Here is a 27,887-nt window from a genome sequence, read left to right on the forward strand (position 1 = left end):
AGGGTATGGAGGATTTGGGAGGGTTTGGGGAATATGGGGGCATGAGGAGGCTGAGGGGGTATGGGGATTATGGGTCTACTGGAGGTATGGAGGCATGGAGGGCCTTGGGGGCATGAGGGACTTGGGGATTATAGGGGACATGTGAAGTAGGAGTGCATGGTGAATATGGGGAACAAGGGGAATGGGGGCATAGGAGGCCTTGGGGGGCATGGGGAACAGGGATTTGGGGGGGCAAGGGAGAGATGTGTAAGGGGCTCTGGGTGTTATGAAGTGTACAAAAGGGGGGGGGTCCTATGAGAGTTTGGGGGACACAGTGGGGTAGAGGGAGTGTGGGAGGACATTGGGGTATGGAGGGAGATGTGGCCATGGGGTGGGAGATGGTGATATGGACCAGCTGTCAGGGAGAGGGGACAGCGATGAGGGCAGTGACAGGGATGGGAGGTGGGGACAGGGATTGAAAGTGGAGCAGGGACAAGGTGAGAGTGGAGGGGGCAGGGACTGGGGCAGGGTGCCAGGTAGAAGGGACAGGGATGGGAGATGGGGGCAGGGACAGATTGAGGGCTCAGGTGCAGTGACTGGAAGATGGGGATAAAGGAGCAGAATGCCCATAGGGCTGTGTGTGTCCCATGGAGCCATGGATGTCCCACGGAGCCATGGACATCCCACAGAGCCCTGTGTCCCCCATGGATACATGGTTGTCCCAGAGAGCTCTGCATGTCCTATGGAACCCTATTTGTCCCATGAAGATGTCCATGTGGGTGTCCCATGGGTGTCCTGTGAAGTTATACATGTCCATGGATAACCCATGGAAACATCCCATGAAACCATACATGTCCCTGGGGGCTGTGGATGTCCCACAGAGCCATCTGTGTCCTGTCTGTGCATGTCCCAAGGAGCCATTTATGTGCCCTGGAATTGTGTGTGTCCCTTGGGACTGGGACCTGTAGATGTCCCATGGAGCCGTCCATGTTCTGTGGACCCATAAGTGTCCCCTGGAGCTGCAGATGTCCACGAAGCCACCCAAATCCCATAAACCTGTGGATGCTCCACAGCGCCGTTCACACCCCTTATGTGTCCCCTCCGTGGGGCAGCTCTGGCAGCAGCCCCCCCAGGCCCCATTTTGGTGTTCCCCTGAACCCACAGAGTCCCCCACGTCCGTGCTCGCCATCCCAGGCAGGTTCCTGAGCCAGCCGTGCTCCCGGCTGTTGTTTATGGCACAGCCAGACCCGTTGCAATCGGGACGTTTCGCCGTGTGGTTAAACCGGCTCCGGCTGCGGCCGTGGGAGGAGGGATGTGCCCTCCCTGTGATTACACCCCCGCGCTTAAAACATGGATGGGGACATGAGGGACACCGGGACACAACCAGACCCATCCCATGGCACCCTGCAGCCACGGGAATCGGGTCCCACAGCCCCGAGTCCCGTTCCTGGCGTGGTCCCTGCCAAAAGCAGCTCAGCCTGGGCCCATGCCACAGCTAATCCAGCCGGCAAATCCCCTGGAGGCACATGTGCTGGGCACACGTGGCCGGAGCAGGGCCAGGATGTGGCACCCAGAGGTCGGAATGGGGCACCTGGGGGTCAGGATGTGGCACTGGACACTGCTGGGCACCCCCAGGCTGGGGTTTGAGGGATTTCTGGTGCAAGGGGCAGCTGTGTTTTGGGTACTCTGGTGTTGATGTGTGTCCGTGTCACCCAGGGGTGCCCATGTCACCTTGGGGTGGGGGTGTGCCCATGTCCCTGCCTGTGCCATGGCTGTGGGTGCCCATGTCCCTGTTCCCCCAGAGCACACGTGTCCCTGTGTCCCCATGTGTCCCTGTATCCACACACGGGGATGTGGATATCTGTGTCCCCATGCCTGTTCCTGTCCCTGTCACTCTCCTGGTGACAGTTGGTTTTCTGGTCCCTGAGTCCTGCTGTTCCTGCCGGTTCCCATTCCAGTCCCAGTGCTTGTCTCTGTCCTGCTCCCACTCCCAGTCCCTGCCCCTCTTTCTTTCCTGATTCCCTCCTCCTCCTGGTCCCTCTCCCTGTCCCCGTCCTGGTCCTGGCTTTGTCCCCATGCTGCTCCCACTTCCTGTTGTTCTTCCAGTGCCTCTCCTTATTCCTGTTTTCCACCTGGTTCCTGCTTCTGTTCCCATTCCTGTATCATCCTTGTCCTTGTCCCTGCCCCATCCCTGTCCCAGTGCTGGTTCCCAGCCCAGTGTCAGCCCTTGTCTGTGTTTAGATCTCCATCCTGGTCCCCATTCCCCGTCCCTATTCCTCTCCTGGTGTCTGTTCTCTTCCTGGTCCCCATCCTGGTCCCTGTCCCCATCACCTTCTTTGTCCCTGCTCTGTCCAAGTGTCCAGCTTGGTCATGGTCCTTGTCCCTGTCTCAGTCTTGGTCCCTGCTCCCTGTCACTGTACCTCTCCTACTTTCTGTCCTCATCCTGGTCTGCATCCCCATCTCCATCTCCCTGGCCGCTATACCTGTCCCTGTCCCAGCACTCGTTCCTGTCCCTGTCCTTATCCCAACTCTTGGGGACGCCCCCATCCCCATCCCCTCTCCCTATTGTTATCCCGACCCTTGTCCCGATCCCTGTCCCTGTCCCAGTCCCCATCCCGATCCCTGTCCTTGTCCCGATCCCTGTCCCTGTCCCCATCCCGATCCCTGTCCCTGTCCTTGTCCCGATCCCTGTCCCCATCCCGATCCCTGTCCCTGTCCTTGTCCCGATCCCTGTCCCAGTCCCCATCCCGATCCCTGTCCCTGTCCTTGTCCCGATCCCTGTCGCGGTCCCCATCCCGATCCCTGTCCCTGTCCCTGTCCCGATCCCTGTCCCAGTCCCCATCCCGATCCCAGTCCCTGTCCCTGTCCCAGTCCCCATCCTGATCCCGATCCCTGCCCCTGTCCCTGTCCCGGGCCGGGCTCTCGGGCTCCCCCTGCGGGCGGTGGGTGGCGCGGCGGGTCCTCCCCGGCGGCAGGGGGCGCTGCGGGGCGCGGGGCGCGCAGCCATGGCGGCGGTGCGGGCGGCGCTGCTCGCCCCGCTGCTGGCGCTCGGGGGGCCGGCAGCGCGGCCGCGGTGCCCGGCGGCTCGTACACGCTGCGCGGGGCCGTGCTGGGAGCGGGGGGCGGCCGGGCCGGGCCGGGCCGGGGGGGCCCGCGGGGGGAGCGGGAGGAGATGGAGATCCGAGGCCGCCTGGTGCTGGTGAGCGCGGGGAAACGGCGAGCGGGGCTGGGGGGTGCTGTTGGCACTGGCGAGGGATTGGGAGGGAGAACTGGGAACTGGAGGGCACTGGGAGATACTGGCGGGGCAGGGGGCAGTAAGGGAGGGAGGGGGACAGTGGGGACTGGGGGACACTGGGTGACACTGAGGGGTGCGGGCTGGGGACGTGGATGCTGGGTGGCAATGATGAGGGGGAAGCAGTGGCAACTGGGAGACATTAAGAGACATGGGGACATTGGCAGGGCAGTGGTCAGTGGGAGGGAGGGGGGCACTGTGGGCCAGTGGGTGCTGGGGTGAGTCCTCGGGCACTGGGAAAGGAATGAGGCAGGGGAGGAGTGGGAGCTGAAGGGCACTGGGAGGCACTGGAGGATTGGTGGGGAGGCCACAGACACTGGGGGACTGACCAGGGCAGGCAGCCACTGCTCGGGTGTGGCCAGCAGCACAGAGGAGGTGCAGGCAGGGGCACGGAGGCAGTACGGGCCAGGCCGTTTTCCCTGTGTTACCCCAGCTGCTGTCCCTGTCCCCACACTGTGCCCGACTCCTCAGGATCCCTGGGCCATGGAGGTGCCTTGGGGGTGCCCTGAACCTTGGGGTCCATCCCAGCTCTCCCTGTCCTTGCCATGTCTCCAGGTGGGTGATGTGGAGCCGGAGCTGAGCGCTGCTGACAGCTGGATCGGGGTGGTGCCCGTGGGCACCGAGGAGCCGGCTGAGGGCCCCCGGGGTGCCAAGGAGGAGTCCTTCACCACCGCTGTTGTCACCAAGGTGACCCTCTGTGTGACCCTGTCTCCTCTGCCTGGCCCTGTCACCTGCCTGGCCTGAGGGCTGCTGTGGTGTTTGCAGGTCACAAACCCACAGGGGTGTTACCTTCAGTGTTTCCTGGCCAGAGCTGAGGGTTCCTGGGCTGTGCTTAGTGGCCAAGGGATCTCTTGACAGCTTCTGACCCCTCTTGGGTCCCTTCTGACCCTTCACCGTGGCAGAGAGGTGCTGGGTGCTTCCTGCAGCAGGACAGGAGCTTGTCAGGGACACAGCCCTGCTGTCCCCTGATCGTGTCCCCACTGTCCCTGCAGATGAAGCGAGCCCTGGTGCTGGGGGCCTCTGCCCTGCTCATCCTGGCGCTGAACCAGAACGCCATCCGTGAGGTAGGGCAGTGCCGGCAGCGGGGCCGGGCGGGAGCCGTGCCCCGCTGACCGCTCCGCTTCCCTCCCGCTGCAGCTGGACGTGTCCCAGCTGCTCGCCAAGCCCGTCATCGTCATCCAGTCCTCGGACAATGTCACCAGGCTGCTGGGAGCGCTGCTGCGGTACAGCCTGGGCTGGGGGAGGGGCTGGAGCCTGCCTGGGCCCTGCCTTGTCACTGCCTTGTCCTTGTCCCCCAGCAGGCTGCAACACCCAGGGACCACCCTGGGGGTCTCTCACTCAGCCCGTCATGTTTGCTGGGGTGGTGTTGGGCCATGCCAAGGCCAGCTGGGGCTGAGATGTGTTTCTAGGGGAGATCTGGGTCAGATCCAGCCCTTCCCCAGGGCTGGAGCCCTTCCATGGGTCCCCATGTAGTGGCAGGTGGCCTCAGCCAAGAGCTTTAGGACTCTTAGTAGAAATTTTCCAGACCAGTTGGTTCTTGTCATGGCACCGCCATCCCACAACCTCTGGGTGTTGGTTCTCACCACTATCAGCAGTGGGCCCCTGTCTATCCTCCTGACATGTGGGACATTGGGATTGCTGCCAGGGTGTCACACATGGGGAAACTGAGGCACAAGGTTGGAAGGAAGAGCCCTGTGCAGGGTCACTGAGGGCTGGGCACAGCTGGGGAGGAAGTGTCTTGCTGCCACCTCCCCTGCACTTCCTCTAGTCCCCCTAAGTCACTGCCTGTCCCTGTGGGGAGGGGGTGCTCCCTGGCACGGGGGAGCTGTGCCCGAATCCTGCTGTGTCCATGGAATTGACACTTTTCTCCTTGCTCACAGTGGGCTTCGGGCTACGGCGAAGATCACGTATCAGGCAGTGCTGCTGGAGAACCTGGTATGTTTGTCTGTCCTCCTCTTCCTCGTTCTGCCAGTGGGAGAGCAGGGCATGACTTGCCTAGCCAAACTTCTCCAATCCATGGGAAGCAGCTGCAGGGAGCAGGGAAGGGAAGGGAACCCATGGGAACAGGGCAGCTGGCAGCACCAGTGTTCCTCCTCCCGGGACACGTGTGCTCGCGTCGCTGGATGCTGCTGTGGCCGTCAGCAATGCCGTGTCCTGCCTTGCAGGGAGTGACCCTCACGCTGTGGTCCACCTGCGGCCTGTCCCGAGGGGGCCTCTACGGGGAGTGGCAGGGGGTCATCTGCCCCGGCGAGAGCAGCTCGCAGGTCCAGGTACGGCACTGGGCTGCCAGCGGGGCCGGGAGCGGGGCCGGGTCTCTGGCTCCCGTGCCCACGGCGCTGTCCCCACAGAAGTACCTGCAGCAGCTGTGGAACACCATCCTGCTGATCGCCCTGCTGCTCTGCACCGGCGTCATGGTGCAGGCGCAGCGCCAGTCACGGCAGGACCTGTCGGAGCGGGATGCCGAGGTGGGAATGGGGGAATGTCTCTGCTGTGCGCCGTGCCGGGGGTTTGGGGTGGGCTCTGACCCTCGGCTCTGCCCCACAGCTGGACCTGAAGCAGCACATCCGGCGGCGGCTGCTGGCACTGAAAACCCGGCGGTACCATCCTGGGAAGCCGCCCCGGAGCCGGGCCTGTGAGATTGACAGCTGTGCTGTGTGTCTGGACCAGTTTCACAAGAGCCAGGTGGGACTGGAGCCCACCCTGGGCCGAGCCTCTGGTCACTGGCCGGGGCCGGGGTGTCCCTGCCAGGGTGTGGGCTGTGTCCCTGCCACCCAGCTGTGCTCACATGTGCCCTCACTTCCCTGCTGGCAGTGGCTGCGGGTGCTGCCCTGCTCCCATGAGTTCCACCGGGACTGTGTGGATCCCTGGCTCCTGCTGCAGCAGACCTGCCCTCTCTGCAAGCGCAACATCCTGGGTGAGAACTGCCCTGGCACCCAGCTGAGGCCCTGCTGGCCCTGGGGCACAGCCTGGGGAGGACCTGGAGCCTGCCAGACTCCCTGTGCCAAGCTGTTTGTCTTCCCTTGCAGGGAACTGCTGCACAGACAGCTAGCTGGCCTGAGGACACACTCCAGGGACAGACCCACGGCTGCTCCAGGGACAGGGAGGGGGCAGGGGGTGCCCAGTGAGTGGCGCTTGCTGCCGGAGCAGGATTGGTGTGGCTGTGCCCATCACAGTGCCCAGACTTTGGAGAGGGAAGGACTTTGGCCTCTCCTGCTGGGTGTGAGTAGAGGGGTGGGGGGTCCAGATGGACAGTGTTGGGGAGGGAAGATTTGGGGCACCTATGTGTGTAACGGGGTGGGGGCTGGGGCAGGGAGAGCCCTGGTCCTGCTGTGCTCTTGCCCTGCTCACAGCAATTTTTCTAAGTCTTGGGTTTTTTGTCTATTTGCTGGTGGCTGTGGCAGGGTATGCAGAGCCTGGCTGCAGTGCCAGCCCCTCTGGGAGGTGGGTGACAGACCCAGGGCTGGGACTGGCAGGGCTGTGGGGTGACTCACGGCCTCACTGTGGGAGGGCAGGGGTTGGATGCTTTATTTATAATAACTTATTAGAAAGGATGGCACAAGTCAGCTGCAGAGCCAGCACAGGGCTCGGCTCACCAGCACAGTCACTGGGGACACACTGTGGGCCCTGCCCCACAGGCTGCAACATGGCACATGTCCATCCCTATTAAACATGGAGCAAGGGCTGGCTGTGTGGTTTGTGTGGGGCTTGCACGGGGCTCATAGTGCTGGGGATGCAGCTCAGAGGTCAGGGCCAGCCTGTGCCAGTGACTCGGTGGTTCCCAGCCCCTCGGTGCTCATGGAGGGGGGAATAATTTTCCCAGGTTATGCCTGTGCTGGTGGGCTGAGGGTGGTTCGGACTCCTCTCATCCCAGGCCAGCTCAGCTTTCCTCTTCCAAGTGTGGCCACATCCCAGTCCCCTCTTGGGAATGGTTCCTGGCAGGAGCTAGCACATGCTGTGCCCTTGCATCAGCCCCAGGGCTCTTCTGAGGACTCCAGCAGCAGCGTAGCCATGAGTGACTGATCCCAGTGCCCAGGAATGTCCCTAAAGCAGCTCCCCAAGGAACCAGGCAGAGCCCAGGTTTCCCTTCCTGACGCACAAAGAACAGGTAACGAGGTCCCCTGGGCAGGGCAGGTGGCTGCTGGTGGAACAATTTCTCTGTCAGGAAATTCAGACTGATCCGTGTTTATTTGCGGTGAGCCCCGGTGTGGAGTGAGGGGAGGCCAAGCCCCAGGCGTCGCACTGGGAGCGTGAGGCACGGTTTGGCCTGGGGTGTGGGCTCTGCCCGGAGTTTCTTGGAGTGCTGGCTGCTGGGAGCTCTGTGCCAGACCTTGTCAATGCTTCCTGACATTCCTGTGCTGTCCCTGCTGCTCCCGCTGCTGAGCCGCCTGCAGGGTGGGAGCAGTCAAAGGGGAGGAAGAGCAGGGAACCCGCCCCCAGCTCCTTCCTCTGGGTTCCTACTCACCCAGTGTCCTGGCTGCTGGCCTCCCTGTGCAGCTGGGACCCCAGCTGGGCCTGTGGGACGAGCTGGGGAAAGGAAAAGGAGGTGAAATTTCCCCCCCACCAGCTTCAGCTCCAATCACACCCCTTGGCCATCACAACTGGTGGCACTATGGCCACAACGATGGAAAGGAGCTGGAACCAGCCCTGGGCACCTCAGGCAACGCCAGTTAAACCAGAGCAACCTCCCAGCAGCATGAGGAGCTTGGGCTTGGCCCTCCTGGGGTCCCCATAGGATGTCTGGGGGCCATGGGGTAGTTTTGGGGTACACAGCACCCACCCATGTGGCAGCCAGCTCACCTTGAGCACGCCCTGCTCGGCTGCTGCCTTCACCTTGGCGAGCAGAGCCTCGAGCTGCGTGTTCTCCCGCTCCAGCACCTCGATCCGGATCTTGTTGGCCTGGAGCTGACTCTTCATGTCCTCTGTAAAGTTCCCACTGCCTGCAAACAAAATCCAACAGAGCCCAGCCTGCTGCTGCTGCCTGTCTGCTCAGAGGCGTGGGCACCCCTCCTGCCTGCCCCGGGCAGGGAGCAGCAGCACAGCCTGGGAGGTGACAGCTGGGACCCCAAGCCCTGTGGGCAAAGGAAGCTCTGCCATGTCCTGGTCCTGCTCTATGTGCTGGCCCTGTGTGGGATGCACAGCACCCCTGCAGGGAAGCATGTTGGGATGGTCACAGCTTTGCATGGGGTCTGAGCCCTTCCTGGGTATCAGTGGGACAAACGGAGTGTCTGGGGCCAGCAGGATCCCCTGGGAGCTCTGGAGACCCCAAGGCACAAACCCACTGTGCTTCCATCTTCTCCCTTACTCTCAAACTGCGTCTCAGTGGGGATGTGGAGATCGGGGAAGAACACCAGGAGCCTTTCCCGCTCCCTCAGCTCCTGTGCCTGTTCCTGCAGCCGGGATGTGTTTGCCTGCAGCTCCAGGATGGATTGCTCCAGTGCCAGCTTCTCCTGCTGCAGCGTGTCCAGCAGCTCCTGCATGGCACAGCGGGGAGGAGATGAAGTTTGCAAGAATGAGGACTTGGCCTCTCATGGAAAAGCTCCCACCCTTCCCTGATGATAAGGATGTACTATGGCAGTTGGAAGTGGACAATGTGCAGGGTTTTAACTGTGAGATCCCTGGAACACCAACCAGAAAGTGTGCAGCGTGTCCAGGTGTCGAAAAACAGAACACTGGAGATGTGATAGCACCTCAAGATGTCCTTTCCTGCTGCTCTCCTCTGACCTGACTCAACCAGAGACTCATATGGCAGAGGGTGGAGGGGGAGGCCTCTTCCCCAGGGAATCCCATGAGGTTGTGGCCATGTGGCAATGTCACCCTAGGTCCCAGAGTATCCCTCCTGGGAAAACTGGCTGTGGGTGTGGGCAGGGCAGCGTGTGGCTCCTGACAGCCCTGTGGCACAGGCTGTGTCCCACACCTGGGTACCAGCACTCACCTGCTGTGCCTGGAGCTGTTTCCCACTCTGCTCCTGGCTCTGCTCCAGCTGCTCCACCAGCCGGGCCTTGTCCTCCTCAGCCTCTCCCAGGCTGGCCTGCAGCTCCTCACGCTCCTGGTCCAGGCTGTCCAGCTGCTGCAGCAGGGTCCTCTGCTTGGCCTGCAGGGACTGTGGTGGTGGGTGAGCCTGTGTGGGGCTGTGGCACCCATTCCTCACAGCCCTGACAGCAGCAGCAGCTCAGCCGTCCCACGGCTCCGGAGCCGGCCGTACCTCCTCGTGCCGGAACATGCTCTCCACACGGACCTTCTCCTTCTCCAGCTGCATGCTGCTGGCACTCAGCTCCTGCTCCAGGCTGTCCCTCTGGCCTGTGAGCACCTGCACCTTCTCCTCCAACTCCAGCACCTGGCTCCGGGCCACCATTGTGGTCCTCATCTCCTCCAGCAAGGTGGTCTTGGAGAGCTCTGGGAAGACACAGCCACCATGGCCCAGGCTGGGCAGGGGAGAGAGGCTGGAGGACCATGGAGGTGATGAGAGGGATGGGGGTGCTCAGCCTGGAGAAGAGAAGGCTCCAGAGAGAACTTAAGAACTCTTTCCAGTGCCTAAAGGGGCTCCAAAAGAGCTGGAGAGGAACTTTGGACAAGGGCCTGTAGTGACAGAACAAGGGGCAATGGCCACTGCCAGAGGGCAGGGTTAGATGGGACAGGGGGAAGAGATTATTTCCTGGGAGGGTGGACAGGCCCTGGCACAGGGTGCCCAGAGAAGCTGTGGCTGCCCCTGGATCCCTGGCAGTGCCCAAGGCCAGGCTGGATGGGGTTTGGAGCAGCCTGGGACAGTGGAAGGTGTCCCTGCCATGGCAGGGGGTGAAATGGGATGGGCTTTAATGTCTCTGCCCATGCAAACCAGTCCATGATTCTCTGGTTCAGGGGCACCCCATGCCCTCCACAAGCCCTGGCAAAGGGAGGCAGGTCTGACAGGAGGCCTGTGACCCCCCAAACCTCCACCAGCATCAGCCCACTCTGGCACTGGGTGACGCTGGGGTGCTGCTGTGAAGGAAGCCCATCCTCTGCCCATCCCCACAGCTCTACAGCTCAGTCTGGGGGGTGCTGGGGGCTGCAAGGGTGTGAAACACTCATGAGGCCAGGGTGAGGGGGATGTGTGAGCTGGCTGAGCCCCTGGGTGAGCCCCTTACCCAGCTCCTGCACAGCCACCTCCTTTGCTGCCAGCTCCTCCTTCAGGGCCGAGAGTCGCTCCTCCAGCAGAGCAGCTCCTAAACCAGCACAAAACTCCTCTCATTAATCAGTTCTTCAGAAACAACTAAACCAAGGGGCAGCAAACAGCCACACCAAAGTGTTTTCATGCAGTGATTGTGCTCTGTAACTAGGGAGGAGAGCATGATAGGACACACACAACCAGCTTCCACTACCCAGGATTGGCCTCACATCAGGGAAAATCCCCCAGCACCTACAAAAGGCCCTGCTGGTTGTGGTGGGGCCAAAATTTGCCCATGGACTCTGTTCTTCCTGCAAATGCCCCTGGGCCTGGGAGGGTGTCAACCCAGGACAGAGGGGATGCTGGGAACAGCTGGGAACAGCTCTCTACCTCTCCTGAGGTCGTCCTTGTCCTGCTCCAGCCTGGCCACAGCCTTGGAATACTCCTTTTCCTTGGCTTTCAGGCTCTGCTGAGCCTTCTTCTGCTGCTCTGCTTGGGTGTCCTTCTCTACCTGCAGCTTCCTGGAAAAGTCCTCAACCTGTTTCTGCAGCTTCTCCTTCTGTTTGCCCATCTCTTCCAGCTCAGCCTTCACGGGGTTCACCTGCTGCAGCAGCTCCTGGAGGTGTTTGCTGATCCGGGAGAGGTCCTTGCTCTGCTCCGAGGCCCAGTAGCTCATGTCTGTTGCAGAGAGGTTCCTTCTCCCAGCACTGTCCTCCAGCACCTCCTGGAATTTGCTGAGAGCTGAAGGGATGTTCTGGCTCTGGCAGATGCTGGTGATGGCTCTGCCCACCTCGCGGAGGCTGGCCTGGGTGCTGCAGCAGGTGTCACAGGAGCCCAGCGGTGACCCCGGGGTCTGCGTGGGGACACTGCGGGTGCTCGGAGCCAGGCTGGGGCCAGCCCTGGGCTGCACACTCGGATTTGGGCACACAGAAGTGGGCTGGGCAGCCTCTGGGGGAGCTCCTGGCTCCAAAACTTCTGGCAAGCATTTCAGGTGCTCCTTCTGATATTTCCCAGCCTGGGGAGCAGAGGGTGGAGTGGATTGCTGTGTGGGGATCTCCCACCTGCAACCCTTGTCCCGAAGGAGAGAACACAGAACAAAACCAGAGCCCAGATCAAAGTGGAAATGACCCATAAAAGCCTAAATCAGGTGTGGTGATAGGACAGCAATGCAGCCAAGGGACAGTGACCATGGGGAAGCCTCAGCAGCAAAACCTACTCCCCAACTCCCCACCATCCCTTCTGTCCCACCCCCTGCACTGCCTACTGGTTTTGCCACATGGATTGTTGTGAGACTCTTCCATGAGAAAGATCATTTTGGGGAAAATAAAATGCAGGAGAGGTTGTTTTTACCACCAATTATTTCACTGTCTTGAGTCAGCTCAGATCCACAGTGGGATCAGCAGAGCTGCAGCATTTTGGCAGTAGGATAATGTTTTCCAAGCCCTAGATGCAGCCCAGCTCACTCATCCCGAGATCCTGGAGCAGGATGGATGCAGTGGCAGAGCTGGGAGGGGTGGAGGGAAGGGACTCAGGCTGGGAGGGGACAGATGTGTGACACAGGGGCCACCACCCAGAGGGTGCACGCACATCTGGCGTGGCCACAGGGTGTTGAGAAGGACCACAATCCAAATCCGGAAGGGGAGAGGGGAGTGACTCAGCTCATGGGACGTCCCCAAATGTCCCACCTGGTCGCGGAGCTGCTGGCAGAAGGCCCCGAGTTTCAGCATGGCGCTCCAGAAGGTCCTGGCCGTGAGCCCCGCGGACATGCAGGGCCCCGGGCCCCGCGCCGTCGGCACCGCCCGCCCGCTCAGCACCGCGTCCGCGTAGCCGGTGAAGCTCTGCAGCAGCAGCAGCAGCCTGTCCCGACGGGAAAACACGGCCTGGAGCTGGGGATGCCGGCCGGGGCAGGGAGGGCGGCCCGCTCCCATCACCCGGACAAAGCGGTGGGATGCAGGAGGGTGGGATTGCTGCTCCCGGGACCGCCCGGCGTGGATCACTTCATGGAGCAGCCACTCCGAGAGGCTGTCATTAAGCCCCCCCCAAAGATTTGGGGCACCCGTGCTCCTGCAAATCCTGACTTTTAGGGCCAACAGCTCAGTGGGAATGGCTTATCTTTTAAACCAGAGCTGTATTTATTTCACCCAGACTGCAAAAGGGGCTTTGGCCTGCCAGGGCTGTCGATGCAGCTGTGTCCGAGTGTTTCCAAGGTTTTGGGAGGCAGTTTAACAAGCCTGTCCCATCTGCTCCACCTCTGGCTCAGCTTCTTTGTGGCCAGTTTGTGCTGGGAGCTCTAAGAAGGGAAAGGAGTTGGGTTTTAAAGCTCAGCAGGGCATAAGGCCATGTTGCTGTCACTGCTCATCATGGAAATACATGGGGAACATCCAAAAGACTTCATAAAATCAGGGGATATCCTGAGCTGGAAGGGACCCACCGATCATCCAGTCCAACTCCTGGCCCTTCACAGACACCCCAACAAACCCACCCTGTGCCTGAGAGCATTGGCCAAAGGCTCCTGGAGCTCTGGCAGCCTCGGGGCCGTGATGTGGCACTTGGTGCCATGGTTTTATTGATACGGTGGTGTTATGTCAGAAGTTGCACTTGATTATCTCCAAGGTTTTTTCCAACCCAGCTGATTCTGTGATCATTCCCTGGGGAACTTGTTCAGTGCCTGAGCACCCTCTGGGGGAAGAACCTTTTCCTGATATCCAGCCCAAACCTCCCTGGCACAGCTCCAGCCGTTCTTTGAATCCCATCCCTGGTCACAGAGATCAGAGCTGTCCCCTGGGAGGAGCTGCAGCCCCGCTGAGATCGGACTCAGTCTTCTCTGTTCCAGCTGAACAGACCAGGTGCTCTCACCCTCAACCCTGCCACCCTCTCAGCCCTCATCTGGATGCTCTCTAACAACTTTGAGTTCTCTCTGATCTGAGGTGCCTGAAACCTTCGCCGGGATGTGGATAAGCTCAGATGCACAGCTGCCCTTCCCCGCGGGGCAGGAGCCGCTCCGGGCTCCTGGTGCCTCTCACCTGTCTATGAGCAGCTCCAGCAGCACCACGTGTGCGTGCTGGCTGAACTCGGGCTCGCTGTCGCTGTGCCTGTAGCGCTGCAGCAGCACCGCAATGTCCAGTTCGCAGGACAGCTTGTCGGGGAACTTCCAGGAGGGAAAGCGCACGGCGCCGGCCCGGGAGCACACGTCGGCGATGGCGGCCTGCAGGTCCCGCAGGTCGGCCTGCAGGCTCTCCATGCAGCCGCGGTGGCCCAGGAGGTGCGCCATGGTGCGGGGGGGACACGGCCCGGGAACAACGGGGCCACCAGGCCAGGGGGCGATGGGTCACCAAGCCTGGGAGGGAGGGAACGCCCTACCGGGACAGGCTGCTGGAGACGGACCGGCACGGTAGTCCCCGGGCCCGGCGGTCTCCAGGAGTGCTGGGGAACCGGAGGGAACCGGGGGGATCGGAGGAATCAGCAGCAACCGCGGAGAAGAAGCGCGGGGCCCGGGATCTGTGCTAGGCCTCGGCGTCCCAGCCCTGTCGCCATGGCAACCACGCCCCTCCCGCGCCGCAGTGGTGCATTCCTGCTTTGGCGCCCCCCCCCCCACGGGACTCCAATGGTACATCCCACAGCGGGCGCGCGCGCCCTGTGCCCACCCACTTCCCGCCAATCTGGGTCGGCGCCCCCAGCCGGCGTTGCGTCACTTCCGGCGCGCACGCGCGGCACCGTGCCCGCCGCCGCCATTTCGCCCCAGTCGGTGCCGGCGCCGCGGCTGCTCCGGACCGAGCCTCGCCCGCCCCTCGATCGGCCCCGCCCGGCGCGGAGCCCCCGGCCCCGGCAGCGCCATGCCCGCCGGACCCGTGCAAGCTGTGCCTCCGGCGCAGCCCGCGCCCCCCGCCGAGAGCAAACCGGTGCGGGCCGGGGAGGGGCGGCGGTGAGGGAGGGGAGGGGAGCGGGGAATGGCGCGAACCGCGGGGGTGTGGGAGTGGGGCCCTCACGGACCGGGCTGGGCTTGGGGGCGCTGCGGTGTCGTCCGGAGCGCTGCATTGACCCCTGAGTGCCCAAGGCCCGGAACCTGGGATAGTGGAAGGTGTCCCTGCCCATGGCAGGGGTGGGATGAGATGAGCTCTAGGTTGCCCTCCCGCCCAAACCATTCCAGGATTCCTTGGAGACAGCAGGATCCTGCTGGGGCTGGGCAGGAGCTGAGCCCTTCTCTGGCAGTGTCCCAGGGCTGTGGTTGCAGTGAGTGTGGGATGCCAGGAGCTGGGGGAGCTGCCCTGGCTCCAGGAATGGTGTGTGGAAGGATTAAAAGTCTGAAGAAGCGTGGCAGGGCTGGGTGTCCCTGCACCCTCTCAAATCCTTTCTCTCTTGGCCATATTCATGTTCTTTGCAGCCAGAGATAGGAATATTCATTCCTCATGTATTCCTGGGGTGGGAATACAGCTCCCAAAGAGCTGGAGCTGCTGTCCTGACTCTCACACAGCAGCATCAGCAACCTTGGAGCTGACAGGGAGCTGCTCTCACTGAGAAACTTTGAAAATTGTGATTCCCCCCCAAAAACCCAGTGACTTTTATGCAGAGATGTTACCAAGGCAACTCAGCATCAATGTTAAATAAAATATTTCAAGTGTGGTGTTGCCCCATCCTTCAGCTCCTCAAGATGGTGTTCTGAGGGAGTGGGAATAAAAACTAGAAATGTTCCTGGTGCCTTTCTCTTAACACACTTTGTTAGGGTTGTGTTTTGTGGAATGGTTTGCAGTGGGAGGAACCTTAAAGCCCATCCCATCCCACCCCCTGCCAGGACAGGGACACCTTCCACTGTCCCAGGCTGCTCCAAGCCCTGTCCAGCCTGGCCTTGGGCACTGCCAGGGACCAGTTTGACCTGAGAACATTTTCTGGCTTGGATTTTCCATGGATTTGGCAGAGCTGGGAGCTCTACCTGGATTTTAAGTTATCCCTGACCATCCCTGTTAGGATTATAAACATTTCCAGCAGATCTGTCCTGGTTTATAACACCTTTTCTTGGAAGCTGCCTAGCAGCATCTTTAGTATCCTGCAAAAGCAGCTCCTGCTACTGGAACACAGAGCTATCCACAGGGAGGGTTCTGGGAGTTTAGTTTGGCTCCTCCTGTAACATCAGTGAGAAAAAAACACTGTTGGAAATTTTCTCTTCAAAACAGCTTCTGTTGCAACTACAGTGGCGTTAAAAGCTGTGACTTTTTAATGTGGAGTTGATAATTCCAGTCCCACAGGCCCCTAGGAAGGTTCAGAACTTCCACAGCTGGTGAGGAATGATGAGTTATTCCTGGAAGTGTTACTGGTAACTCCTGGCTCAGTGTTTTTTAAACAGCCTTGGGGTCGAGGCTGGTACAGTGAAAATTGTGGTTCCCATGGGGGCACTCTCCTTGTCCTGCTGTCCCTGCCCCTGCAGCAGGTGCCCCTGAGAAGCCAAGGAATTGGTGGGATGGATGATCCAGATTCTTCAGTGACTGAGGGTCTGAGGAGGAGGATGGATAAAGGTTCCTGTGTGCCTTTGGGAGTGTGTTTGGGATGCCTGATCCTGACTCCCCTTCACCTTTTGCAATGAAGCTGTCTTTATTACAGCCAGAGGAGGAGCCTAAAGAGGAAGCAGCACCAGCCAAGCCTGTGGTGGGAATTATTTACCCTCCTCCAGAGGTCAGGAATATCGTGGACAAGACTGCCAGCTTTGTAGCCAGGTAAGTGGCACTGCTGGTGTCTCTTTCTCCTGGGGTTTTCATGCTTCTGCTGTTCAGTGCAGCTCTAGAAGCTGAAGCAGATCCCAGCTTTGTGGTTTTGCATGAAGGATTTTAAGGATTGAGACTGGAAAAGAAAGAACAATATTGTACTGAAGAGGGTGTAAGACAGCCTTTGCTGGAGAAACTGGTAGTAAATAAATAAAATCCATGTTCAAATGTGCAGTGGGTGCTGCAATAACTGGGTAGCAGGGCCTGTTCTGAATGATCTGAAGGGGAAACCAAATTCCAGGTGCAAAGGGAGCCTTGGTACCGGAGTCATGGCTGTGTTTTATTGCTCAAATGTGGTGGGGTTTGGTTTCAGAGAATTACTGAATGCTGCTCCAGTCAAACCCTTATTGTGTAACTCATCTCTAAAGTGCTGCCAAGGAGTGTTGGCTGCTTCTGAGCATAAGGGACTGTGTTTATCCTTTGGGATTGCAGAGACCTCCTCTTTTGGAGGAGGTGGAATGTTTTAAATGAGGCTGGGAGATATCCAGAGAATACAAAGAGGAACACCCTGTGGCAGCTGGGAATTCTCTCAAACTGCTCTGAAATAATTGGCTCATGCTTTAGGGAGGTTGGGAAGTTACCTGGACTGGGGCTCCTAAATGCAGCACTCTGGGCTGGTCAGTCCCTGCACAGGCTGATGTTTACCTGCTTTTTTTTTTTTTTCCCCTTATGTGATCATTCTGGAACTGAAATTAGTCTTGAGAACTTGTTCACAGAGCAGATAAAATTGATGTAGTAGGTAACTTGTAAACTTCATGCTTCGTAACTGTAAACTTCAGCCAGTGGTGGAAATGATGTTTGAGTGCAGACAGATGTGACTGTGGAACACTTGTGAGTGTGAATTTTTAATATTCACATTAAAGACAAAATTAGGGCACAAATGCATCTAACTTGTGTGTGCCCAGCTGGGTGGGAGCTACTGAGAGAGAAACTCCTCACATGTGAGAGAGAAAATGATCTTCCAAGGGGCTGGTGCCTCAACATGTCCTGGTCTGAAAGAGACATTTATCCTTGAGTTGATGATGATCTAAACAATTTTTTTTCTTGCTCCCCAGAAATGGTCCAGAATTTGAAGCCCGAATTCGTCAGAATGAAATAAATAACCCCAAGTTCAACTTCCTGAACCCCAACGACCCTTACCATGCCTACTACCGGCACAAGGTCAGCGAGTTCAAGGAGGGCAAAGCCCAGGAGCCCTCAGCTGCCATCCCCAAGGTCATGCAGCAGCAGCAGAGTGCCCAGCAGCAGCTCCCACAGAAGGTGAGTGTTCCTTTTCATCCCTTTGGGGAAGAATTTGGCCACTTTGGGGTCATGTCACACCCAGGGGTTGAGAAGGAAGGAAGCTTGAAAGTCAAGAAGGAGCAGTTGGTTGTACAGTTGTCAAAATGCCTGCAGTGACAGGCTTGGAGTTGAGTGGCTGGGGCTTTGTTTTCATGCAGATGTGCATCTCCCAGGTGCCAATAACTCAAAGTTGCTTGAAATTGCCAATATTTTATAGTTTAATTGGTCCATGTTAATTAAATTTAGCTCTGTATTGGCTTACAAAGTACTTACACTGGGGATCACTTGGACTGGATGTGGCAGAAGCAAGCCTTGGGAATCCCTTGGAGTTCTGTTTGGCCTGGTTGCATGCACTATTTTGTAGAAACTTTTCCTGCCAGAAGGGTTGACCTCCCCTTAAAACTTGGGGTACAAAATGTTCAGCTGTGCCTTTAAATTCTGGGTGGGAAAAGGGCATGAAGTGAAATCAAGGCTTTTCCATGCTTGGCATGGCCAGCAGCCACACTGCTGGCCCTGGGAGGCCTATAGCAAAGTCCTGATACATTCCAGATTTGTTTGCTGTTGGAACAACATTTTTAATAGTATTAAATTATACCTGATGATTTCTCATCCTTGCACCTGCCAGGATGGCAACTGGCATTGCTTTCCTGCAGCAGCTGGAGGGAAAAAAAGATTGTCCTGAGTGTTTGGTGACCGTTCCTTGCAGGTGATGCCTCAGGTTTTAGCTTTTGTATTTTTCAGATTCTATTCTGCTTTAGTGTATAAATCTGGGCTTCATATTAGGGGATGGCGAGGTCTCTTCACAGAGAAGGGAGACAAACTCTCTTCACAGAGCAGGGAGACAAAACAATTCGTTCTCTAGCTGGGGACCAAGGACAAATGATCCAAATCTCAGGCCCAAGAGCACAAACAGCAGTGCACCAAAGAGAGACAACAAGAAGGATGGGACTTCATGGCTAAAGCTGTAATTGTGCAATTAACGCCAGTATGCAAATGGACCAAAACTTGTAAAAGTGAGAGACCCTGTGACCTGCGATCCATTAGGTGGCCATTTTGGGTTGTGCTGCCCAAGGTGAATTTATTTGAGGCCTCTTGACAACTCCCTACTTTATCCTTCAGCTCTGCCTAGCCTCTGTTCTAGGTCAGCCTTCCCAAGGCATCACAGGAGGTCACTGGGCTGTGTGTTCTCCCTGCAGGTGCAGGCCCAGGTGATCCAGGAGACCGTGGTGCCCAAGGAGCCCCCGCCCGAGTTCGAGTTCATCGCGGACCCTCCGTCCATCTCGGCCTTCGACCTGGACGTGGTGAAGCTCACGGCGCAGTTCGTGGCCCGCAACGGGAGGCAGTTCCTCACCCAGCTCATGCAGAAGGAGCAGAGGAATTACCAGTTTGATTTCCTTCGTCCCCAGCACAGCCTCTTCAACTACTTCACCAAGCTGGTGGAGCAGTACACAAAGGTACTCCAAGCAGGGTGATTCCTTCCACAGCAGGAATGAGTTCTGAGGGCTGATGAAGGTCTACAAACCAGCCAGGTTGGAAATATCCAGGAATCCATCCTTTAAATCCTACTCTTCAGAGTGGATATTGTGCTGAATACATTGGGCTAAATGTACCACACACTGTTGTAATCTCAGTAAAGTTTTGGGGTTTTTTTGTTTGGGTTTTTTTTTTTTTTTTAATCTGGAGGATAATTGGAAGATCACAAGTGAATATTTTGAAGGAGCAGTAAGTAGTGAGAGAGCTGCAGTAGAATAAATAGGACCTGAGGGTCTGCTGGTATTTTTAGCAGCGTAGAATGGGAACAATTGCTCTGAAAGAGGCTTTGGCACAAAGAACTGTCACCAACTGTCATGCAAAATGTGTTTCAGATCTTGATTCCACCGAAGGGCTTACTTCTCAAGCTCAAGAAGGAGGCTGAAAATCCCAAGGAAGTCCTGGATCAGGTATTCTAGAAAAGATTTGCAAAAATGCTGAAGCATTTGGTTATGTTTTGATTTTTTCTCTTTGCATGTGTTTGGCTTGTTGGCAGCAAATAGAGAAGAAAATGGATGTGTCACTTGCTGTCATTCGAATACAGGGGCTTCAAAGTTGCTTTAAGCTGCAGCTGTTGTTCTTATTGGGAGTAGTTTGTGGCAGCACAGAGATACTGCACAACCCCATTTCCATGTGCTTACAGAGTGGAATCCTGGAATATCCTGAGTGGGAAGGATCCCATCATCCAGTCCCACTCTAGCCCTGCCCAACAACCTTACGAAAGGCTCCCCCAACAACCCCACCCTGTCCATCCCTGGCAGTGCTGTCCAAAGGCTCCTGGAGCTCTGGCAGCCTCGGGGCTGTGCCCATTCCCTGGGGAGCCTGGGCAGTGCCAGCACCCTCTGGGGGAAGAGCCTTTCCCTGAGCTCAGCCTGACACTGCTCCACCTGTTCTTCCTTTCATTTGCAAACCTGCAGTGAGATGGCTGTGCTGTTCCTTGTCTGACACTGTGCTCTGGCTGCTCCTGCAGGTCTATTACAGAGTGGAGTGGGCCAAGTTCCAGGAGCGAGAGAGAAAGAAGGAAGAGGAGGAGAAGGAGAAAGAGCGTGTTGCTTATGCCCAGATTGACTGGCACGACTTTGTGGTTGTGGAAACAGTTGACTTCCAGCCCAGCGAGCAAGGTACTGATGTTAAATGTTGTCAGGAAATGTGTCCTGAAGTGCCATTTTTAGGCAGACATTGGGTTTACAGTCTTTACAGCCTTACGCTGACGTTTTGCAGGGCTGTTGTTTTTCTCTGGAGTCACTGACGTTCTCCTTGAAGGAAGTCCAGGACTGCAGTAATGTCCACTTCTCCACTTCCACCAGGATAGCAGAGCTCGTCCCACTTTCTAGTAGTGCTTCCATTTATAAGTCACTTTATCTTCATGTGTCATGCTGGTGTTTGTGTAGACTCCATCCATTCCCTTCCATATCCTCTGGCTGCCAAGGATTTTGTTGCCACTGCTTGCTGTTGAGGAACTGGTATTTCTGTCAGTGTGTGTTGAGTAATGAAATGGAATAGAAAAACAGAAGCTCTGTTTTCTGCATTGTAGGGAATTTCCCTCCTCCCACCACTCCAGAAGAGCTGGGAGCTCGAATCCTGATCCAGGAGCGTTACGAGAAGTTTGGGGAAAGTGAGGAGGTGGAGATGGAGGTGGAATCAGATGAGGAAGATGAAAAGCAAGAGAAAACAGATGAGCCTCCAGCCCAGCTGGATCAGGACACACAAGTGCAGGATATGGATGAGGTAACTGGACAATAGGATTTTGTCCCCTAAAGTTTATGTGGTTTATGATGGTCCCCACTTTCACTGTAAGTAGTTCTTCAGTTTCTTGAGGAAATGAAATTTCCCTCTGATGACATCTCCAAACAACCTGTTACTGCTGGAATAAGGTTGTTTTTTTAATGTTTTCCATGACAATACAAGTTATAAGAGAGAAATGCAGTAATCTTGGCACTCAGTGGTGTAGATTTTATATTTCTGTGGTTTTAAGTCTTTCAGGCATTTTTGTGCCCAGAGTCTGGAGCACTGAAAGATGACTCATCTTAGCCTCTGCCCACTGTAAGCTGTTTTTCTGGTAACAGGGAACAAGAGTGTGGTTAACTGTAAGCCCCTGTGCGCAGGGCTGCTGTAGTGTAGAAGCTGAGGAATATTTGCTTCCTCTTCTGGGGCTGCTGAATTTCTGAATCATGGTCCAGAGGAACCAGTATGCCATAGGTGTCCAGTACAGCTCCGTTGCTTCCAAGCTGTGTAATCTGTTCTTCCAGCACTGTGTAGGATTTTATGTCTCTTTCAAAGGAATTTGACCACTGGAACTTGGTTGTGATTTTTGTATCCTTTTCAATAAGGGGTCAGATGATGAAGATGAAGGTCAGAAGGTTCCTCCTCCTCCAGAAACCCCGATGCCACCCCCACTCCCTCCCACACCGGATCAGGTCATTGTGCGGAAAGATTACGATCCCAAAGGTAAATCAAACTAAAAGCCCACCTTTACTTCTTCCTGAAGAATTCCAAACCATTTGTTTCTAGACTGAACTAATGCTGTGGTTTTGTTCTCCTAGCCTCAAAACCGTTGCCACCCGCGCCGGCTCCGGATGAGTACCTGGTGTCTCCCATCACTGGAGAAAAGATTCCTGCCAGTAAAATGCAGGAGCACATGAGGATTGGGCTCCTGGATCCCCGGTGGCTGGAGCAGCGGGATCGATCCATCCGGGAGAAGCAGAGTGATGACGAGGTCTATGCTCCAGGTCAGCTTGAGCATTGATTGCACAGCCCCTCACTGCCCCCACTGAGCAGGACCATCTGAAATGTAGCTCTGTGTGATGCCCTTTCTGTGATAATGAGATGGGAGTGTTTGTCAGCTGTTTGTTGCTGGGCAGTATCTTTCAAAAAAAAAAAAAAAGAAAGGGGACAGGAGCTGGACTTTAAAGGTCCTTGTGGTCCCTTCTGACTCAATATTCTGTGTGAAAAGAGCATCACTTGGCCACTAGGTGTCAAATAATAGAAAGATCGGTGAGAAGCTTGGTTGTATTCCTTGGGATAAGAATTGCTGTTTTTCCTTCAGGTTTGGATATTGAGAGCAGCCTGAAGCAGCTGGCAGAGCGTCGTACTGATATCTTTGGTGTAGAGGAGACTGCCATTGGTAAAAAGATTGGTGAAGAAGAGATCCAGAAACCAGAGGAAAAGGTAGAGTGGAAATTGGGAATTTGTGTTTGATTGGTTGGAGTTCTTTTTATAATAGGTCCCTGTAGCATTGTGAATGCTGAGAGACACAAGAGTCTTGAATTTTTTTCTTTCTATCAAGCTCTCTGGATTTCTTTGCAGTCTGGCCAGGTTGGGTTAATTTTATTTATTTTACTCTCTCAGGTGACCTGGGATGGCCACTCAGGCAGCATGGCCCGCACACAGCAGGCTGCTCAGGCCAATATCACTCTGCAAGAGCAAATTGAAGCCATTCACAAGGCCAAGGGACTGGTGCCAGAGGATGACAGCAAGGAGAAGATTGGGCCCAGCAAACCCAATGAGATACCCCAGCCACCCCCTCCTTCCTCAGCCTCCAACCCCCCTGCCAGTGCCCAGCCCATCACATCTGTACCTCGTCCACCCACCGTGAGTGTTTGAGCTCTCAGAAGCCAATTACTGGGGCTGTAGTTGATTAGGAGGGGTCCTGATGGAGGGCAAGGGTGCTGGCATGGAAGAAGATTTTGTGGGAAGTTTGTGGTTTAAGAGTAGTTTGGAAATATTAGAGGAACCATATTGAACTTCCTGTTAAAAATGGAATATAATACTTAGGTGGAGGTTTTTACCTTAGAGGTGTCAAAAAGACTGGGATCAGCTGGGTAGTGGGATTTTGGAGGCAGAGAATATGGCTAAGAAAAGGATGTTTGGGGAACTTTGTAGGTGTAGAGTGATGTTGGACAAAAGCAGCCCAAGGTAAGAAGGGATCTGCTGTGAGTCCCAAACAGCAATTTAGCAAAGGAATTAAGTGCCTGGAGGTCTGATCCCAAGGCAGGGAGGGAAGGAGGGGAACCCCTTTAATCTGTTAATGAGGCTTCTGTGCCTGTTCAGAGCAGCTTGGGTTGCCCATATGGTGGGGCCACTAAGGCTCCCTGCAAGTCTTTGGGCAGCAGAACCCGTGGTTCTGTGTTTCCCTGTTATTTTAACTGGGGCTGTGCCAGCCTGGGCATTCCTGCTGAGGAGCTTCACCTTCTCTCCCCAGATGCCTCCTCCCGTCCGCGCCGCCGTGGTCTCTGCAGTGCCGGTCATGCCTCGTCCCCCCATGACGTCCGTGGTGCGGCTGCCCCCGGGATCCGTCATAGCCACCCCCATGCCTCCCATCATCCACACCCCACGCATCAACGTGGTGCCCATGCCCCCCTCTGCTCCCCCCATCATGAGCCCCCGCCCGCCGCCCATGATTGTCCCCACAGGTCAGTGGCTTCAATTTTCCTGGGGAATTGTCTGGTAATTCCTTTAGAGTGGGCTTTGGTTTGGAGCCTTTTTCCTCCTGTGCCTTGCTTCTGGTGTGTAACTGGGACAGCAGGCACTAAGTTGTGTTGTTAAGAGTGCTGCTTGTGGGCTCAAGGCTCTTCCTGCACCATGAAATGCCCGGAGTCCTGTGGCCCCAGGAGCCTGCCCGGGTGAAAATTAAGAATGCAGGGTAAAGAGAAGCTGCCAGCACCTCAGTGGGTGTTACAGCTCCTTACAGAAGCTGCTGCTGCTGGAGGAAAAGCTGTTTGCTGGCCCTTCTCCTCATTAGGTGCTTTGAAGTTAAAAAGCATGATGTAAGAAGCAATTCTTCCTTTTTTTCGTCTTCTTTTCTTCCCTAACTGGAGGAGCTGGCACTGCTGCCTGCCAAACTGAGAGCGTGTTCTTTTTTTTGCAAGATCTGCAGGAAGCTCGCATGCCTTGTTATCTCTTCCTGGAATGCTTCCCAATATAAGAGCTCTCCGAATGTTTGAAGTTTGCATGTTGCTGTTGGTTGTAACTTCCTCTATGTATTGTGGCATTTATTTTCAGCCTGTGCTGCTCTGCTCAAAGCGTTTTTGTTGTGAGGGGGTGTTTGCTGTGCACTCAGGGGGTGACTGTAGATTGTGCTGTGTGTCCCCCATCCATTCCAGCCTTTGTCCCTGCTCCTCCCGTGGCTCCGGTCCCGTCCCCAGCTCCGATGCCTCCTGTCCACCCCCCGCCACCCATGGAGGATGAGCCAGTCTCCAAGAAGCTGAAGAGTGAGGACAGCCTGATTCCAGAGGAGGAATTTCTGCGCAGGAACAAGGTACATGTGTGGGTCAGAGTCCTGGGCTCCTCCACACTAGCTCCAGAGGGGCTGTAAAGCCAATTCCCTGCACAGAGGGGCAGAAATACCTGGCAAGAAATGGACTTCCTGAGGTTTCTCCTTTCTTTATCATTCCGGATCATTTGGAGCAACCCAAACTCTTTTGTCTCTTATTGGGAAGAGCTACATAGGATGGGATAATGCTCTTCTGTGTAATTAAGGGCAGTGAGAGGTAGGTTGTAATGCAGAGAAGAACTAAAGTTGCTAATGAGCTTTTAAAGAGAGGAGGGCTAAGCTGGAGATGCAAAGAGATTAGAGTATCAATGCCAGCATGATAGTAGGGTAATGTGGTGTATTCCGTACCAAGGTGAGCTAAATGTGAGCCTCTGTTCCTTTCTGAGGAGTGCCAGTGTCACAGGAGGAGTTTTAAATCCTTAGGAAGGGCTATATTTCTGGGAATATTTAAAGTAAAAGAGGAGATTTAGATGGCATACTGGGAAGGAATTGTTCCCTGTGAGGGTGCTGAGTCCCTGGCACAGGGTGCTCAGAGAAGCTGTGGCTGCCCCGTCCTTGGAAGTGTCCTTGGTTGGATGGGGCTTGGAGCACCCTGGGATAGTGGAAGGTGTCCTCTGGCCATGGCAGGGGATGGGACTGGGTGGACTTTAAGGTCCTTTCCTGCCCAAACCAATGTGATTCTGTGGTTTCATGTGCACAGAGAAGCTGTCTCCTGCTCAGTGCTTCATACCCTCACCCTGTGACACTGCCAGCGCATGTTGTGCTCGATAGATGGCACACAAAAGGAAGAGAAATCCAACCAAATGTTTTATTGTGGGAGCAGTGGAGTAACTTGTAAACACATTTCAGTATGTTTACTGAGGAGCCAAGATATGGAAATGAACACTTAGTCTGCTGCTGTGTTATCACAGTCCTGAGAGACTTTATCTGTGTTTTCCCATAGGGCCCGGTCACGGTCAAAGTCCAGGTTCCCAACATGCAGGACAAGACGGAATGGAAGCTGAATGGCCAAGTGCTGGTGTTCACCCTGCCCCTCTCAGACCAGGCACGTAGCTCATCCTCCTGCCCTGTCCTGCTCCGTGTGCTGCCTGTCAGAGCAGCAGCTGGGTGCTCAGCCTGCTCCCCACACTGCTCCACGGGGCAGGGGAGCAGGACTGGGACAAAAGCACTGAAGGAGCCCTTTGTTCCTCCCCAGGTGTCTGTTATAAAGGTTAAGATCCACGAGGCCACAGGGATGCCAGCTGGGAAGCAGAAGCTGCAATATGAGGTGTGTATAAGGCCTTCAAATGCTGGTTGTTTCTTCAGTGCGTTCTCTCACATGACTTTTTTACAAAGAAAAATTATAATTTAATGCACTATGACATACTGGAAGAGCAAAGGGAATGTTTTTCCTGCCTGCACAGCACAGCTGTGACAGATCTGCCCTCTGTTACAGCAGGACAGGCTTTTAATAGGTGATTAAATCAGTAGATTTTCACATTGTTGCTGCTGCAGATGAGTCCTCCAAACTTGGTGTGGCTTTCTCTGAAATCAGCCTCTGGAGCAATTAGAGTTTGTTTTGGGTTTTTTTTTTTTGGTTTTTTTTTTTTTTTTGACATTTAACTGCAGCAGCCTGCTCCCACAGCTCTGCTGTGTGCTCCAGGAGGTGGGCGAGTGTGCTTTGGAACCCTGGCAGCTCAGGGAAGGCTTTTTCCAGGGAAGAGAAGAACTCACACTCTCTTCCTCTGGGAGCCAGAGCTGTGAGAAAAGCCCCGTGCCTTTTTAATGACTTATTTCCAGTCATGCATGTGCCCAGGCAGGCACAACCTGCTGCCTAAGCAGTGAACTTTGTGCACTTACCTCCTCAGAGTTCATCTGTGGGCAGATACTCTGTTAACCCTTAACAAGAAGGGGAGCTGAGCTGATTATTTTTAAGGGGAAAAAAAAAAAGGTGGGGTGAGAGTGGAGCCTGAGTAACTCCTCTTGTGGTGACTCTTTATCTGTGTGTTGCAGGAGCCAGTCTGTATTGGCTGGTCTAGTGGAAAGTGTCCCAGCCCATGGCAAGGGGGGTGGATGGTGGGATCTTTAGGGTCCCAAACCATTCTAGGATTCTGTACCCACCTCCAGTGTCCACCTGGGACTCTGGAATCTCTCTGGGGTCTTTGAAGCCTGCAGTGTTCTGTCATCCCCCTGCTCTGAGTGTACAGCCAGTGGGGTTGGGATCTAGGTGGGATTCTGTGGGAAGGCAGCACTGAGGTTTGTGCTCTGACTGATCTTTCTCCTCCCCTCAGGGCATCTTTATCAAGGATTCCAACTCCCTGGCTTATTACAACATGACGAGTGGCTCTCTGATTCACCTGGCACTCAAAGAGAGAGGAGGCAGGAAGAAATAGGAGGTGTGGAGCCCTGAGACGTAACGTGTCCCTGTTGTAACCCCAACCCTCCCATTCCTGTTTCCATTCTGGCCTTTTGGGGACTGCATCCACTGCCCCCCAGCAACAGTTTGAACAGAGAGACTTTGATCCCCACTGATGAGAAGCTGATGGAATCCCAAAATGTGTCAGTGTAGTGAGTAGTCTGTAGTGATCAACGCTTTGCTTGAGTGCAGGCTCTCCCTTGAATCCCCTTGGGAAAAGACATCATCAAGGTCATGCCCAGCTTAGTTTAGATCCATCTTTGAGGGATTTATGGTGGCCAGGAGCATCATCTGTCTGCCCTCAGCACTCACTGCTTCATTTAACCTCCTGCTAATTGAAAACTTCTCCACACACTTATTAACCCCCTTGTTCTTGTTCTTTCCCTGTGTTGGATCTTGTACGGACCCTGACTTGGAAGTTTTTCCTCCCTTGGCATGAACTTGTGTTGCTGTTCCTGTGATAAAGGAGGTCTGGGTCTGCTCTGGACAGCCTGTGATTTGTTTCAATAAACATGCAGCTCTCCTTCCTTGGATTTGGGGTTTTTAATGGAGATGTGCCTGGTTTTGGAGCACCCGGATATGGAAATACATCAGGATTTGTAATTAAGCAGTTTACAATAGGAAATCCTCTTAATTTCTGGGAAAAGCTACAAGAAAAGGGGCTTGTTGAAGTTGCCCTGGTGTTCCTCAGTCATTCCTGAAGGAATGCTTATGTCTGTGTGTGAAGTGGGGAAAAATACTCTGAACTCAGCAAGAATTTTATTGGAAAATGTGATTTAACAATTATATCGTGCAGCTGGAATCTCTTGGTCCTGGAGAGCATCTGGATCTGGAAAACAGATGATTCCTGGGCCTTCAGTCAGTGTTTGATAGAAATACAACACAGCAAAGTTAATCTGTAGAATTAGGTACCCAGGAAGAGGCAGGTGTCTGGAATTTGGGCACGTCTGGTTTTTTTTGGGTAACCCAAAGCCATACATTTATTATTATATATATATTTTAGTCATGGTCAGGCAGTGTAGGAACATCCTGTTTACCTTATTCTGTGCTTAGGAGGGGAGAAAGGGATGAAGCAGGAGGGAAGAGCCTGCATCCTCCTGCCTCTGCTGTGCTCCCCTGGGTTCAGGAGGAAGCCCTGTGGCTGTGGGGAAGGTGGCTGGCACTGGCCCAGCCCAGGTGGCCAGTGTTCCCTGGCCAAAGTGTCCAGCTGTTGTCTCTGCCAGGTCCCCACTGTCCCTGTCACA

The 27,887-nt window shown here is 55.5% G+C and overlaps 6 protein-coding genes across 6 annotated transcripts; 2 read left to right on the plus strand and 4 right to left on the minus strand.

Annotated features, from left to right (window-relative positions):
- Window positions 1-41: 41 nt before the first annotated feature.
- Window positions 42-6,951, plus strand: RNF215 (ring finger protein 215). The gene is made up of 12 exons (XM_041489110.1): window positions 42-84; window positions 1,144-1,293; window positions 2,955-3,178; window positions 3,827-3,958; window positions 4,264-4,335; window positions 4,409-4,494; window positions 5,152-5,206; window positions 5,437-5,541; window positions 5,620-5,736; window positions 5,816-5,953; window positions 6,083-6,185; window positions 6,298-6,951. The coding sequence occupies exons 1-12, from the start codon at window positions 42-44 to the stop codon at window positions 6,318-6,320; spliced, it is 1,248 nt and encodes a 415-aa protein (XP_041345044.1). The 3' UTR covers window positions 6,321-6,951.
- A 118-nt stretch (window positions 6,952-7,069) lies between these two features.
- Window positions 7,070-8,762, minus strand: LOC121365086 (coiled-coil domain-containing protein 157-like). The gene is made up of 4 exons (XM_041489002.1): window positions 8,574-8,762; window positions 8,069-8,208; window positions 7,734-7,795; window positions 7,070-7,656 (listed from the first exon to the last, which is right to left on the minus strand). The coding sequence occupies exons 1-4, from the start codon at window positions 8,746-8,748 to the stop codon at window positions 7,455-7,457; spliced, it is 579 nt and encodes a 192-aa protein (XP_041344936.1). The 5' UTR covers window positions 8,749-8,762; the 3' UTR covers window positions 7,070-7,454.
- A 324-nt stretch (window positions 8,763-9,086) lies between these two features.
- LOC121365138 (coiled-coil domain-containing protein 157-like) lies at window positions 9,087-10,709 on the minus strand. The gene is made up of 4 exons (XM_041489111.1): window positions 10,706-10,709; window positions 10,393-10,470; window positions 9,474-9,664; window positions 9,087-9,371 (listed from the first exon to the last, which is right to left on the minus strand). Exons 1-4 carry the CDS (start codon window positions 10,707-10,709, stop codon window positions 9,087-9,089), a joined length of 558 nt encoding a protein of 185 aa, XP_041345045.1.
- On the minus strand, window positions 9,229-11,756 carry LOC121365083 (coiled-coil domain-containing protein 157-like). Its single transcript, XM_041488997.1, has one exon. It carries the CDS (start codon window positions 11,542-11,544, stop codon window positions 10,753-10,755), a length of 792 nt encoding a protein of 263 aa, XP_041344931.1. The 5' UTR covers window positions 11,545-11,756; the 3' UTR covers window positions 9,229-10,752.
- A 1,675-nt stretch (window positions 11,757-13,431) lies between these two features.
- On the minus strand, window positions 13,432-13,980 carry LOC121365091 (coiled-coil domain-containing protein 157-like). The gene has a single exon (XM_041489012.1). It carries the CDS (start codon window positions 13,681-13,683, stop codon window positions 13,432-13,434), a length of 252 nt encoding a protein of 83 aa, XP_041344946.1. The 5' UTR covers window positions 13,684-13,980.
- Window positions 13,981-14,118: 138 nt separating this feature from the next.
- SF3A1 (splicing factor 3a subunit 1) lies at window positions 14,119-27,176 on the plus strand. The gene is made up of 16 exons (XM_041488953.1): window positions 14,119-14,311; window positions 16,005-16,117; window positions 17,221-17,425; window positions 18,643-18,900; window positions 19,312-19,386; window positions 19,947-20,097; window positions 20,511-20,704; window positions 21,307-21,424; window positions 21,520-21,705; window positions 22,023-22,144; window positions 22,325-22,567; window positions 23,178-23,388; window positions 24,079-24,233; window positions 25,192-25,293; window positions 25,444-25,515; window positions 26,519-27,176. Exons 1-16 carry the CDS (start codon window positions 14,246-14,248, stop codon window positions 26,618-26,620), a joined length of 2,373 nt encoding a protein of 790 aa, XP_041344887.1. The 5' UTR covers window positions 14,119-14,245; the 3' UTR covers window positions 26,621-27,176.
- Window positions 27,177-27,887: the final 711 nt, after the last annotated feature.

Source organism: Pyrgilauda ruficollis, unplaced genomic scaffold, assembly GCF_017590135.1.
Source record: "Pyrgilauda ruficollis isolate IOZ18807 unplaced genomic scaffold, ASM1759013v1 scaffold9, whole genome shotgun sequence".
Taxonomy (NCBI): Eukaryota; Metazoa; Chordata; class Aves; order Passeriformes; family Passeridae; genus Pyrgilauda; species Pyrgilauda ruficollis.